General features: G+C 43.8%; 1 protein-coding gene across 7 annotated transcripts in view; it reads right to left on the bottom strand.

The window, feature by feature from the left end:
• CGNL1 (cingulin like 1) overlaps positions 1-15,428 on the bottom strand; it is a 170,423-nt gene that overhangs the window by 21,997 nt on the left and 132,998 nt on the right. For all 7 annotated transcript variants that reach the window (XM_086321176.1, XM_086321178.1, XM_086321177.1 and 4 more), the window contains 4 exons: positions 10,476-10,682; positions 9,426-9,530; positions 3,344-3,496; positions 2,261-2,431 (listed from right to left, as the gene is read on the bottom strand). In XM_086321176.1, coding sequence (XP_086177302.1) covers positions 2,261-2,431; positions 3,344-3,496; positions 9,426-9,530; positions 10,476-10,682 — 636 coding nt within the window. The remainder of the gene's footprint in view (positions 1-2,260; positions 2,432-3,343; positions 3,497-9,425; positions 9,531-10,475; positions 10,683-15,428) is intronic.

The raw sequence follows: 15,428 nt of genomic DNA, 5'->3' as shown, positions 1-15,428 counted from the left end.
CCCCACCCAAAGTACGGGGGTTTTACAGTCAGACTGATAGGTAATGGTACAGCTCACATTTCCTTCTTGGTATCCTTTCCAACATCCAGCCCGTTTCTGCCTTCTGATGCCCTCAGTCCCTAACATCCACCAAGAGCTCTACCATAACCGAGAGTATCCAAGAAGGACATGCACAATACAGTTAGCAGTACAATGTCTGGAATCATGAAGTAGACAAATAACCTCTGAACCTACCAGTGCTAACTTTAAAAGTAATTAAAAACTGCCCTTGGCGAAGTGGGATTTAGAAAATAAATGCAACAGTGAACTCTAGTCTTAATTCTCTAAAGATGACCTTCATCAGAACTTTTCTAGCTCCATGTCAAAGGTAAAAAAGGTAAAAGGCCTGTTTCTCTCATAGCGAACAAGGCAGTATTACAGCACTCAAGTGCAAAGACCCTTGCAGTTTTTTGTTATTGAGAGCTTTAACTAAGTACAGCCAAAACGGGATGGAAGGTGGTGAACAGAGGTGAGTTTTTTTAAGAATCCCATGTGATCCTGGCTTATTAATTCACTTTTGTTTCAAACAACTCCATGACTCCAGCACCCTTAGGGTGGTTTCTGACTGTAGTTTCCTTCTAGAAGGAGGAGGTGCCTGTTTCTGCCATTCAAATGGAAACACTGTCTCACAAGGATAGACCAGTGAGAATATCAAGGAAGTACAGTCTTTGTTTTCATCTTAAGGAATTCTTTTTTGAATTACTGCCCTTTTACAAACAACACTGATCTCCATCTGGCCCTAACTAATCTCTCTGAATCTGTTTCCAACTAGAGGGTCTCTAAGGTTCCTTCCAATCTGAAGATTTTAGCACCATAACCATTATACAAAAATCAAAGGGAAGCACTGGACAAGGGTCACTGTGACACGGATTTTCTGAAATCAAAGCAGCTTACAAATAGTTGTTGGTGTTCTCGCAAATATCTGAATCCTCTCACCCAGTTGCTATGAAAATGATTGTTTTTCAATGCCAAAGAGAACTGTGCTATCAATACGCTAATTTCAGTTCTTACTAGAAGTCCTGTGTCCTGAGACCCTAAACCAGAGGAGATCTGTTATCAGGCTCCTTTCAGAAGTGTAGAAGTCTGCAATAAATATCCATTGTTCTTTCACACAGTTTCAGCACTGACTCATGAATGACCTTTCTTTGATCATCAAAGATAATAAAAGTTTGTTTTTTAAAGAAAAATTTGTTTTCCTATGGAATCTTAGTGCTCTTGGTACTGCTTATGAAAAACAAAAGAAAAAGCAAGCTTTAGAATTATAACAAAAACTAGTATTAGTGTTCAGGATACACAGATCCTTTGCCATATAGTCTCACATGTTACCTCATTTAATTATTAAATCATTATTATTTTGTATACTTTTAAGATGTAGAAACAGATGCTCAGAAAACTGGAGTAACTTGCTCAAGGTCATCTAGCTGGCAGGAGGCAGAGTAGAAATCAGCTTACATGGTACTGGCATTTTAGAGCCTTCAGCTTTCCATTAAAATAATCAAAAACATTCCCTTTATTATTCACAATTCTTCAGAAGTCAAGACTTAAGGGAGCTAACATTTGGGTTACTTTGCTCTATTATTCTTAAATATAAAACCAAGAATACACTTTACTACTTTCAGTACTCATAAATTCCTGAAGATTTCTGTCTCCATTATTGTTGTTCTGAAACTCTTATCCACCACTCCTACTGCAATGAAAGTCCATGTAATTTTAAGCCAATGGCGGAAAAAAAAACAAAAAAAACGGATTACTTTAATCTTTGTTCTAGGATTAAATTAAAACATTACCACATATGAATCATTTAGACACAGCTGGGCACACCACTGCTGCTCCATAAACAGCCGCTAAGCTTTTTTAGGCAGAATATCTTGGCTTAATCACACAAACTAAAGTTGTGTCAACTTCACGTCAGAGGCCCTGAGTCCTCTGTGTCTTAGAATGCCATCTGCCCTGATGCAACCATCCTGAGAATCAAGCTCAAATGCTGTCTTAAGAATCTACCCCAGTGGGAATTCCCTGGCAGTCCACTGGTTAGAGCTCTGTGCTTCCAGTGTAGGGGGCACAAGTTCAATCCCCCGTCAGAGAACGAAGATCAAACATGCTGTGTGGCAAGGCAGCAGGAAAAAAGAAAACAAGAATCTAACCCAGCCTCTCCTGGAAGAGTTTCAAAGCAGATTCTGAACACGGGTAAACCAGAACTGCGCTGGTCGGCCATTATTACCTCATCCTGCAACTTCACTGCAGTCAGACGGGACTTTTCTGCCTCTAGAGTTTTCTCCTTCAACTGTCTTTGCATCTCCGCAAGTTCCCTGCGATTTTTCTCCTTGTATTCATCCAGTTGGTTCTGGAGCTCCAGCGTTGATGTGCGGGACACCTCGACAATGTCGGCCATCTGGAGAAGTGACACAGGTGTGAACCCCACCCCACCACCCACCCCCGGCCCCCGCCATGAGGCTCCATCTGGAGCCTGGGAATTAGGCTTGCACCCCATCGCCACACATCTCCTCTTCTCTCCTGTGTAGCCCCCCAAAGTCTACAGATCATGGTCTGCCCAGATTAGTCACCTCTAACGTGGAAGTTGCGTGGCGACCTGAATAGGCCTATCTCTGGAGCTAGATTCTGGGTCCTGGGTCCTATTCTCGCTCTGCCACTTACCAGCTATACAATTGGGGCATTACTTGCCCTCTCTGGGCCTCTGCAATGTGCTCATTAAAAACACTGAAGCCATAATCTATACCTTGGCAGGACTGTTGTCAAAATTAAAATGATGCAGACAGAATTCTACTTAGATATGAATGAGCTGGTAAACTGACTGACGCAGAGCAGATGTCAGAAACTGGCCAGTGTTCAGGGAAGCTTCTAGAACATGGGGAGTCCATTTTGGCTCTGTGCCTTTCCCCTTCTGGATGTTTTAGGGTAGAGGGGAGCAGAGAAGCCACGACTACTGGGCTTTAAAACTGCCTTTCACGCTCCTGGACAAGAAAGGTGGAGCAAGTACATCGATTACACACAAAGGCAGAGGTTCTGATTGAGGTACCATCTGCGACATCTGCACTGACAATGCCAGGCTTCTCTGGGTAAGGGATGAGAGGAACTGAGACCAGGGTCCAGGGGGCATTCTCTAAACCAGTTTCTCGTAACTGGAATTATCAACAGGCCTGAAGAGCTGCTTCAGGGGATCTGCAAATCCCAGACACATTTGTGCTGAGACATACTGCAGATCTGCTCAGCTCTGTCAGGCCCTCCAGCATGGTGGGGGGTGAAGGGGCTGGGCCCCATGCCCTGCCCAACTCCTGCCCCTTACCTCCTTCTGCAGTTTCTCAATGGTCTTGTCAAGGTGCCATCGCTCATTCTCCATTTCATTCTTCAGTCTCCTTAACTGCTCCTTCTGCTCGGCCTCGTCTTTGAGCCTCTCAGACAACTGCTTCTGTTCCTGGGTGGCCCGGCTCAGATTTCTCTGCAGATGGCAAGGAGAGGACAGTCCTGTCACCTACGTGCCAGGGCAGCTGCAGGGACGGGTGGCAAAGGGAGTTTCACAGCCACACCACAAAGCAATCAGACCTGCTACATCACTGATAAGGATCCAAATAAAGCCATTACAGAGACACGAGGATACTGTCAGCTCTGAAATTTAGGGACCAAAATGGAGGCTGACCTCACCAAAAACACAGGCAGGAATGAAGGGGCAGATGAAGGATGCATTACAGAAATACAGAAAATGGCCAAGGCTGCTGGGGATGGTGATTCAGGATAGTATCCAAAAACCTGGCAGAGCTCATGCTCAAAAACCACGGGGAAGTTATACAGTAGACTAATTTCGACCCATGCGGCAATTCACATCCTGTGACATACAGCACTGCACCTAATGTTCTAGCATTGTCTCTGCTATGTGGATGGTTCTTACAATTAAAATAGCTAAAAATCAAACTATAAGGAAAGAGAAATTGTCCCATGGGCCAAGATTCCACTTGGGTTAGGGGGAGTTATAATCAACAATCCCTGAGATGGACTCACACACAGAAGAGAAGCAATCTGGCAATCTACGGGCTGAGGAGCCTGCTGGACAAGAGGTATGGAATAGAAGACACACTCATTAGGAAAAAGACAGATGTATGGTTACTTAGTGAATCACACCAAATACTAGTAGGTCTTACAAAATGTAACATCTTGGGTGCAATATTTCCCCTGGGTTCCTCTGAGGCTCTCATCTCACAACATTATACAGACTGATGTCCTTTATGTAAAAAAAAAAAAAAGAACATGTAATTCTAAAAGAAAGAAAAAATCCTAAGGTATCTTAGGAACACTATAGTAGCTTCTTTAAATGGCTAAGAATGAAGGGCTGTGGCATAAGGATATCATGAAGGGGCAAAGCTCAGAATAGCGGAGCGTAACCCAAACACAGCTAGATCAGAAAAATGGCATCAGGCATTGAGGGCTGAACGTGAGTTAGTACAGGTACTGTTTGGGACCTACTCAAGTCTTGTGTCCCTGCAGAGGCTGTATAAGGACAATGGTTATATTTGTACAGTGCTTAACAGGTTACAAGCTGCAGTCACATGCAGTAACTCAGGCATTTTGAAATCACAAAGCACTTCAGGCGCTTCTGGTTTGCAAAGCTTTGGAACAGATCCACTGGCCAGCCACACGGCCTAGGGCCAAAAAGCCACCTGTGGAGGACTGTGCTCAGAGAAACAAGCCAGCACAGCCAGGCCACTGCAGTTAATTGCTGCAAGGAACCAACGTCAAAAAAAGCAGTTGGGGAGAGCGGATGGAAGGAGAAAGGGAGTCAGAAGTTCAGTGTGGGGCAATGAGCAGGACTGAGAGCCACCACGGTCAGCGTGGCACACACCCGACAGAGGGTCAACCCTGGGACTCGTGTTTGTGGTTGATTTAGTGCGTCGAGAGCAAGGGGCAGCACACAGGACAAGCTAAGTGAGGCATGGTTCCACTGTGTGGGAGCAAACTCTCAGGAACAGGTATCTCAGAATGGCAATTTTTGGAAAGCAACAAATATAGAGGGATACCAGCTTCCCTGGTGGCTCTGTGGTAAAGAGTCCGCCTGCCAATGCAGGAGACGCGGGTTCAATCCCTGGGTCAGGAACATCCCCTGGCGAAGGGAATGGCAACCCACTCCAGTGTTCTTGCCTGGAGAATTCCATGGACAGAGAAACCTGGAGGGCTACAGTCCATGAAGCTGTAAAAGAGTCAAATATGACTTAGTAACTAAACCACCACTCACAGAGGGACATCATCGCCTTCCCGTAGAACTGCCAGAATACAACTCAACCCCTACCCCTACAGATCCCCCAGCCTCTCTTTCTTCCTTTTGGATTCCAAATCTCAGGGGCTCCAGGCCAAAAGACAAGCCAGCCTCGACTCCATTCAACTCCCACATGGTGAAAGCTCTTCTGCTTTACCTTTGGCTCAGGATGGGTTCCGCTACCAACACCCCCTTCCCTGGCCCAGGCTCTGCTCTCCTGTGCTACTAAAGACTCCTGAGACTCAAACAATCTGAGCTGGGCTTGACCAACACACCCCGTCCCAACCTTAACACATACACATTTGCCTAGAAAAATAATTTTGCTAAATCATTTTTTAAATATTTCTTGCATGCTTGCCTCTATTGCATGGCAGTAAGATCTATAAAGGCAAGGAACAGATTTTTTATCTGAGTATGTCTCATAGTCCAGATTCACTATTAGGCACAGGATAAAAAATCTCTGTGGCTGCAAATTAACACCTATCCCCAAAAGTGATCTAAAGATTTCTTATATCAGAATCACCAAGCAAGGGTGGTGGACTCCTTATGTAAAATACAGAATCTAGCCCTTTCTGATGGAATCACAATTTTTCTTAGAGTGGAGCCCACACATTTGCATTTGAAAGTTTCACCCAGATAATTCTGATATACTCAAAAGTTTAGAAATGCTGTTCAAACAATGCTCTGCCTCTTCGGAGATTCAAGACATAGGTTCTAATAAGTCACTGCTGAGAAAATATGTCCCAGATTCACATGAAAAACAGCAAACTTGGCAACTTTGCATTTAGGAGTTATGAAATGCTCTATAGCTACAGTGACTGCATTTCCAAGACCAGCCATACAAGTCTCTTGACCAACATTGGGACAAAATTTGAGGAAAATCTGTCAGAGGGGAGAATCCAGAACACAAGGCTGGTAGACATACAGTGAGTGCCCTTGAGCTTGGGGACCATTATCTCAGTAGATGCAAAGCCTTTTACTGTATGGCTGAGCAAGGCCTCCATCAGTCCGTATTAACAATAACTATGTGGCAGGTGAGCAGAGGATCAGAAAGAACTGGATCTCAGAGCCCTTGACATATGTTAACCGCGGACTGTGACAAGCGTGGCAGCTTTCTTCTTCTGTGGTCTCAGTACACAGAAGTCTGCTAGGGTGGGAGGTACAGGCAAACAGAACATATATTATCAACAGAACATATATCATCATCCTTCCCTGAAGAAAAGAACTATGGCCCCCTCATCTGCAGAAGCCATTTCTCAAGGTAATCAGAGACATCTTTGCCATGAACGCAGTTTAAACAGGTCTACACAGCAGCCCAATCCTCAACCAAGTGGTTGGGCTGAAGTAAACCAAGAATGGTACCCCCTTTGAACTCCTGCTCTGTCTGACTGAGCCAGAATGAACCAGACCTAAGTTCACAAGGTCTTCACCTACAATGGCAAGAAATATATTTATCATGCATGAAGATGCAGCAGATTGTTAAAGACACAAAAATTTTGAAATATAAAATGCTTATGTGGGAAAAATAAAAGAAAAGTTACTCTCTCCTCTTCCTCTAAGGGTTAAGTTCCCTTTTGATTGTCAGTTTTGGGAGAGGCATGCAGAATGAACTAAAGGAATGACTGTTTGGTCCCCAAATTGAGAAAAAGCAAAGTAGTTTTGAGTGATGGTGTGTTTTCCATAGCACTACTTTTGAAACAAGATAATTCAGATAATGATGGTGAGACTGCCGGACCCTCTTAAAATTCCTGCCGGATTATGTTGCCAGTGGTTAGCACAGCCACATGCTGCCTGAAGCAGTCTCACCATCTCAACACCACTGGGAAAACAGGTCTGAACAAAAGTAACACGTCAGGGATAATTCTGAAGGCAGGAATGGAGATCCGGAGGTAGAGGCCAGCAGGGATCACATTAAGATATTTAGACCTTGAGGCCATCATCTGTTCTCTCCACTGAATTAGCTGTGAGCTGCAGATTCACAGCTGGTGAACCACCTCCTTCTGTGTGAAAGTTTCTGGTTTGATCAAAGGATGATAAAGACAGAGCCTGTAACAGCTTTACCAAGTGCCTGGTGTGGATGTGACACAAAACTGCAGATTTTTGCCCCCACAGAATACAAATGTTTTTCCTCTCTTTCTGTCCCCAAGAAGCTCAGAGATGTAAACCCTGCACTTTGACTGCTGGGTTGTAGCCACCACAAGCCTTAAACAGCTGCATAGGGCAACCGCTGTTCACACAAAATCTGCCAAAAAAGAGTTAATAACAAAGATCTAGATTAATAAAGAAAGAAAAAGAAATCCAAAGCTAAGACACCAAAATGAAGAAAATACAGGACTTTACTGCATGCAAGAACAAGGTCTCTGTCCGAAGCCAAAGAGAAGGTGCAGATCTGGGGGTGAGGGCTCCTGAGCTGTGGCTGACCTGAGTGAACCCCGGTACACATTCCTCTAGCCCTGAGGAGATGATGCTGTATATGAAAGGAAAGCTGCAATTAGGCATTTACAAATTTGAATCCTGACTCAGCCCCTGACATTTTTCATGTGCCCCTGCCTCACCCTCCCTTACAGACACACAAGTCCTAAGGAAACACTTTAACAGACTCCTCTAAGACAGCTGCTCAAAATAACTGGCTTTTACCTCCTCAGAAACTCACCTGAGGGATGCCTGATGCTGCTGGTTCTTTAAAATTCCAGAGCAGGTAGAAGGACATACCTGGATCACACTGAGGTCACTGTGCAAAGTCTATTCAGAACCTCAGTGCAGACTTTGTTTTTTTTTTTTAAAAAGGACATATCAATGCACGATACTGGATGCTTGGGGCTGGTGCACTGGGACGACCCAGAGGGATGGTATGGGGAGGGAGGAGGGAGGAGGGTTCAGGATGGGGAACACATGTATACCTGTGGTGGATTCATTTTGATATTGGCAAAACTAATACAATTATGTAAAGTTTAAAAATAAAATAAAATTAATTAAAAAAAAAAAAAAGAAATACAAAAAAAAAAAAAAGTAGTCCCAGAAAATATGTGATGTGATACATTATCATATATTCTCCATTTGTGAATATAAAGATATCAAATAGGAATTAACCTGTTTGTCACCAGCTTAGGGAGACAAATGGAAAACCCCATTCAATATTAAAGATCTGATTAATTTATCAAAAAAAAAAAAACAAATAAAAAGGACATACTTCAATCTTTCTAACCTTCAAATGGGAAAAACTAATTTTCTAAGAATCTGCTGATTTTGAATAGAGATAGCTATCCAGTTTTAAGGAAAGGACTTCCTCGGGCTTCGTTTAATAGCCCTCTTGAAGGACTGTGCTCTGAGGCATCTATTTGCCCAGAGGAGAGAGGAAATCGGCTTCTGCCACAGAGCCACTCCACAGTGCCCTGGGGACTGATTCTGTTGGCCTTCTCACACAGTTCGTATTTTATCTTTGGAAAGCTGCCAGGCTCTTCCATGTCTGGAGAACTGCTCAGCCCAGAACTCCTGACATATGGGTGCTTCACAGCTGTGGGGATGTCCTGGGCTGTGTAGGATAGGGAGCAGGAGCCCTGGCCTCCACCCACGAGATGCCAGTAGCATCCCCCCATCTGTGGCAACCAACATCTCCAGACATTGCTCCAATGTCCCCCAGGTAAAAACACACCAGTCTAGGGGCTTCCCTGGTGGCTCGATGGTAAAGAATCCTCCTGCCAATGCAGGAGACACAAGTTCGATCCCTAATCCTGGAAGATCCCACATGTCACAGAGCAACTAAGCTCTATGATCCACAACTATTGAGCCTGCTCTCTAGAGCCCAGGAGCCACAACTACTGAAGCCCATGAGTCCTAGAGCCCAGGCTCCGCGACAAGAGAAGCCACTGCAACGACAAGACATAACTCGAGAGCAGCCCCTGCTCACCACAACTAGAGAACAGCCCACTCAGCAACAAAGACCCAGCAGCCAAAAATAAATAAATAAATGAATAAAAAGAACCACTGGCTTATATAGACAGTCGGAAGTCCATGAAGGTTATTACGGAAGGAGCAGCCTGGAAGGACAGGACCAGTGGCAATCTGGACATGTCCCTCCTTCTCGCGCTTCCTCTGTGGGGGGATAAGGACCCTCAGTGTTTACCTGAGCCTCTTCCAGCTCAGTCTGCAGGGCTCTTTTGGCTGACGTGGCTTCTTTCTCTTCCTTTCTTGCATGCAGAAGGGCCTCTTCTAATTGCCGAGTTTCTCCCTACAAAGAAACATGGGGTTAATGCACACTCAGATGGGTGCTGTGCCTACTAAGCTGACTCAGCAGCATGAAAGGCAGGCAGGGTACATCCACAGACATAGCCGGCAGGGACTACGGTCACCATACACATGTCATGGGCCCACAGTAGCACAAAACAGATGTGTGTGCCTGTCTGCAGTGCCATGGTTAACCAGAAATGAACATCCAAACCAGTCATCTGAGATGATCTGCGGGAAAATACAGATATCCACCCTCAGCACAGGAGCGTCAGCAACAACACTGAACGAACTCAAGTATGAATCAACTCAGTACTCAAGCACTGAAAGAACTCAGGCGCACAGTCTGAGAAAAAGCTTTTCAGGGGATTTTCACGGTGACCATTTGGGAAACCTGTTAGAATACACCTCCCATCACATTTCTTTCGTCTCTGTTTATTGTCAGCTGCCATTTCTCACAGCTATTAGTGCGTGTCTCTTGCTAACGGTCTCCCACTGCTAGAGATCTGGAAAACCAGATAACTGGTTTGGTAAAACTTGTGTGACCTCAAAAACCATCAACCAACTGCTAAAAAAAGAAAAAACAGTCACGAGTGAGAGTGGACCTGATGGTAGGGTTAAGATGCCCTTTTCGGGTGTCTGGAGGCCTCGGCTCAGTGCGAAAAGGCTGAGCACACCTGATGTCTGGGCGAACCAGGACCCCTGTGCCTGCACCTGAGCTCCCCATGCCAACTCCATCAGACTTGTTCCAGGCATCTTCAAAAGCCATCTCCCATTTGTACCACGCATAGAGGAACAAAAGCAATGGTTTACAGAGAGGCAGTCACAGCCACCTTGACTCTTCCTACTTGATTATGATAATAAATCCCTTTCAGCTTCTTAAGTCACTCACACAGGAAAGGAGGATCTGTGGCTGCAAAGCCCAAGTTGGGGGCCCAGAAAGCCTCACCTCGCACTTCTTGAGAGTCTCCTTTGCTTTGGCCTCGTCATCTTGAAGGTCAGCAAGCTGCCTCTGCAGCCTAGCCACAGTGCGCTCCAGCTCTTCCACACTTCCCCGCAGCTTCTCATTCTCCTCCTGCAGAGCCTTTACGCGCATCTCTGCCCCCACCTGGGTTTGCTCTGCGGTACTGCTCCGACTGGCCAGGACCTCGACGTTCTGGTAAAGACATGGAACAGGTGAGCATGGGAGCCACAGTCAAGGCCCAGCCCCCAGCTTCAAGGATGGCCGACATTTCTTAAAACCCACTACGTTCCGGGCACCATGCTAAGCCAGGGATCAGCATCCTACAGCCTACAGGTCCAGCCTACCACCTGTTATTGAAACTAAAGTGTCAAGACTTCCCTGGTGGTCCAGTGGTTAAGACTCTATGGTTCTAATGCAGGGGACGCGGGTTCGATGCCTGGTTGGGGAACTAAGATTCTACATGCGACAGAGCAACTAACTAAGCCCATGCTGCAACTGCTGAGCATGTGCCCTCTGGAGCCAGAGCACTGCAACCTGAGAAAGCTCGTGCACTGCAACAAAGATCCTGCATGCTACAACTAAGAACCAATGCAGCCAAATACACAAATAAAATTTTAAAATAAAGCAAGCATTACTGGAACTCTGCAACATCCATTTGGGGACACACTATCTATGGCCACTTTTGTGGTATAACAGCTGTGTCAGGACTTGGGGCCACAGTTTAAAATATTTATTATCTAGCTGTTTACAGAAAAGTTTTGCCGAACCATGCCAGTGTCCTTGACGTGAAATTTCAACCTTTCAACAACTCTAGGAGGTGGTTACTATTCTCTCTTTCTTGGCTTCACTGGTCTTCGTTGTGTGCGGGCTTTCTCTAGTTGTGGCAAGTGGGGGCTACTTTCTAGCTGGGCTGAGCAGGCTTCTCATTGCAGTGGCTTCTGTTGTGCAGAGCACAGACTCTAGAGAATGTGGGCTTCAGAAATTTTGGCTTATGGGCTTAGCTGCCCCACAGCATGTGGAATCTTCCCAGACCAGAGGTCAAACCCATGTCTCCTGCATTAGCAGGCAGATTCTTAACCAACGGACCACCAGGAAAGCCCACGTGGTTATTACTCTTCTTAAAGACAAAGAAACTGGCACTTGGGTAGACTAAGGAACTTGTCGAAGTTCATGTAGGAGGAAATGTATTCAAGCAGAACAAATCCAGAACCTAGTCTTATAACCACCAATGAGTTCGCTTTCCTGATTCCTAATCATGTACAGCTCTTGATAAAGGGCAATTTCTGCTTGTAAGTTTTTTTTAATGTCTAACATAAAATGGAAATTAAAATATGCTTAAATTATGATATAGTTCCTTGTGCAAACTCTAGGTAGTCTCATCTGAAAATGAGAATGTGCAGCACACAATCCATAACTGAAAGGAATGGCAACAATTACAGAATGATTACTGTTAATTTCAGATATCACATGGGCTTTTATTTTTTGGCTCAGCATCTTAAAAGTCATACATCCTGGAGTGTGAAGTCAAGTGGGCCTTAGAAAGCATTACTATGAACAAAGCTAGTGGAGATGATGGAATTCCAGCTGAGCTATTTCAAATCCTAAAAGATAACGTTGTTAAAGTGCTACACTCAACATGTCAGCAAATTTGGGACACTAAACATTGGTCACAAGACTGGAAAAGGCCAATTTTCATTCCTATCCCAAAGAAGGGCAGTGCCAAAGAATGTTCAAACTACTGGACAATTGTGCTCATTTCGCATGCTAGTAAGGTTATGTTCAAAATCCTTCAAGTTAGGCTTCAACAGGACATGAATCGAGACCCTGTTGATGTACAAGCTGGGTTTAGAAAAGGCAGAGGAACCAGAGATTAAATTGCCAACATTCACTGAATCACAGAAAAGGCAAGGGAATTCCAGAAAAGTATCTACTTCCATTTCATTGACTACACTGAAGCCTTTAACTGTGTGGATCACAGCAAACTGTGGAGACTTCTTCAAGAGATGGGAATACCAGATCACCTTACCTGCCTCTTGAAAAACCTGTATGCAGGTCAAGAAGCAACAGTTAGATTCAGACATGGAACAACAGACTGATTCAAAATTGGGAAAGGAGAATGAGAAGGCTATACACTGTCGCCCCGGTTATTTAACTTCTATGCAGAGTATACTATGTGAAATGCCAAGCTGGATGACTCACAAGCTGGAATCAAGACTGCCAGGAGAAATAGCAACAACCTCAGATATGCAGACGATATTACTCTAATGGCAGAAAGTGAAGAGGAACTAAAGAGCCTCTTGATAAGGGTGAAAGAGGAGAGTGAAAGGGCTGGCTTGAAACTCAACATTAAAAAAAACAACTGAGGTCATGACACCCACTCCCATCACTTCATGGCAAACAAAAGGGAAAAAGTAGAAGCAGTGACAGATTTCATTTTCTTGGTCTCCAAAATCACTGCAGACAGTTACTGAAGCCATGCAATTAAAAAATGCTTGCTCCTAGGAAAGAAAGCTATGACAAACCTAGATAGCTTAATAAAAAGCAGAGACATCACTTTGCCACAAAGGTCCATCTAGTCAAAGCTATGGTCTTCCAGTAGTCATGTATGGATGTGAGAGTTGAACCATAAAGAAGACTGGGCAATGAAGAATCGATGCTTTCAAATTGTGGTGCTGGAGAAGACTCTTAAGAGTCCCTTGGACTGCAAGGAGATCAAACCAGTCAATCTTAAAGAAAATCAACCCTGAATTACTCACTGGAAGAACTGATGCTGAAGCTGTGTTCCAATACTTTGGCCACTTGATGCAAAGAGCTGACACATTGGAAGAGACCCTGATGCTGGGAAAGACTGAGGGCAAGAGGAGAAGGGAGCGACAGTTGGATGGTATCACTGACTCAATGGACGTGAGTTTGAGCAAACTCTGGGAGATAGTGAAGGACAGGAAGTGCTGCAGTTCATGGGGTTGCAAAGAGCTGGACAAGACTTAGCCATTGAACAGCAACAGCCCTAACTTTCCCATCAAGAGATAAGAGACTACAAAGATACAGTTAGCAAGTGGTGCTCGCGTAAGGATAAACGTGTAGTTCAATGGCATAAAACTAAGAGTCTAAAATCAACCCGTCCACTGATTCTCAACAAGCCAAGCCAAATGCAAAAGAATGAAGTTAAGATCCCTTCCTTACACCACACATAAAAATTAACTCAAAATGGATCATATACCTAAATGTAAGATCTAAAACTATAAATCTCTTCTAAAACAACACTGGAGTAAATATCATGAGTTTGAATTATGTAAGGCTTCTAAGATACAATACCAAAACACAAGTAATAAAAAAAACAAAGAAAATAGATAAATCAGATCTTATCAAAATCAAAACCTTTCATGGTAGTAACAAGAAGGTGAAAAGATAATCCACAATAAGAGAAAAAACATTTACAAATCATATATCTGATAAACAACTCATATTTAAAATCCATAAAGAAATCTTCAATTCAATAAAAAGACAACCCAATTTTTTTAATGACCAAAGGATCTGAACAGACATCTTTCAAAGACTCTCTATATATATCTATTCCATATATATATATATATATGAAAGAAAAAATGAAAGTTAGTCACACAGTCATGTCCAACTCTGCAATCCTATAGACTGTAGTCTGCCTGTCTCCTCTGTCCATGGAATTCTCCAGGCAATAATACTGGAGTGGGTTGCCATTTCCTTCTTCATGGGGTCTTCCCAACTTGAGGATAGAACCTTTTCCCCGTTTAAGAAAAGAAATGTATTTTTAAATGCTTAGTGGGAAGGCATAGACTGAGTTCTGGTTTACTGATATAACTCTGAAGAGAACTTCAATTTGCTAGCATAAATTTTCACTCCACTCTCAAGCTTCTAAACAGTTCCTGAAGTCCAAAAGTACATGAGAAGATCCTCAATATCATTAGTTTTTAGGGAAATGCAAATCAAAACCATAATGAGTCACTTCACACCCACTAGGATGGCAATAATCAAAGTGTCAGATAATAGGGACTTCCCTGGTGGTCTAGTGGTTAAGACTCTCTGCTTCCAATGCAGAGGGTGGGAATTCAATGCCTAGTTGGGGAACTAAGATCCTACATGTCATACTCTGAGGCTAAAAATAAATAAAATTGTGTTTTGTTTTGTTTTTTAAAGATAATAGCTAATGGTAGGGAGGATAAAGAGAAATCAGAACCCTATGATGGTGCTGAGAATGCAAAATGGTGTGGCCACTTTGGAAAACAGTTTCAAAAAATGCTCAAAATTTTAAAGGGTTATCATAAAGTGAATTCGCTCAGTCGTGTCCGACTCTTTGCGACCCCATGGACTGTAGCCCACCAGGCTCCTTCATCCATGGAATTTTCTAGGCAAGAGTACTGGAGTGGGTTGCCATTTCCTTCTCCAGGGGATCTTCTTGACCCGGGGATCGAACCCTGGTCTCTCGCATTGCAGGCAGACGCTTTACCGTCTGAGCCACCAGGGAATCCAACAATTATACTCCTATATATATATATATATATATACACCTAAGAGAAATGAAAACATATGGCCACATAAAAACTTGTGCAAAAACTCCAGAATAGTATTGTTCATTGTAGCCAAAATGTGGAAAGAACCTAAATATTCCTCAACTGGTGACCGTGACTATGTGTGTTCACTCAATCATGGCCAACTTTTTGCAACCCCATGGACTATATAAGCCCATCAGGCTCCTCTGTCCATGGAATTTTCCAGGCAAGAATATTGGATAGGGTTGCTTCTCCATGGGATTTTCCTGACCCAGGATCGAACCCATGTCTCTTGAGTCTCCTACATTGGGAGGCAGTTCTTTACCAGCTGAGCCATGGTCTGTCCATATGATGGAATACTATTTGGTCCTAAAAAAGGAATAAAGTACTTATACATACTACAACATGGATG

This window comes from Bos grunniens, chromosome 10 (genome assembly GCF_055505025.1).
Source record: "Bos grunniens cultivar Pamir isolate PY7600 chromosome 10, Bosgru_T2T1.0, whole genome shotgun sequence".
Classification (NCBI taxonomy): Eukaryota; Metazoa; Chordata; class Mammalia; order Artiodactyla; family Bovidae; genus Bos; species Bos grunniens.
This window is presented reverse-complemented; position numbering and strand designations above follow the sequence as displayed.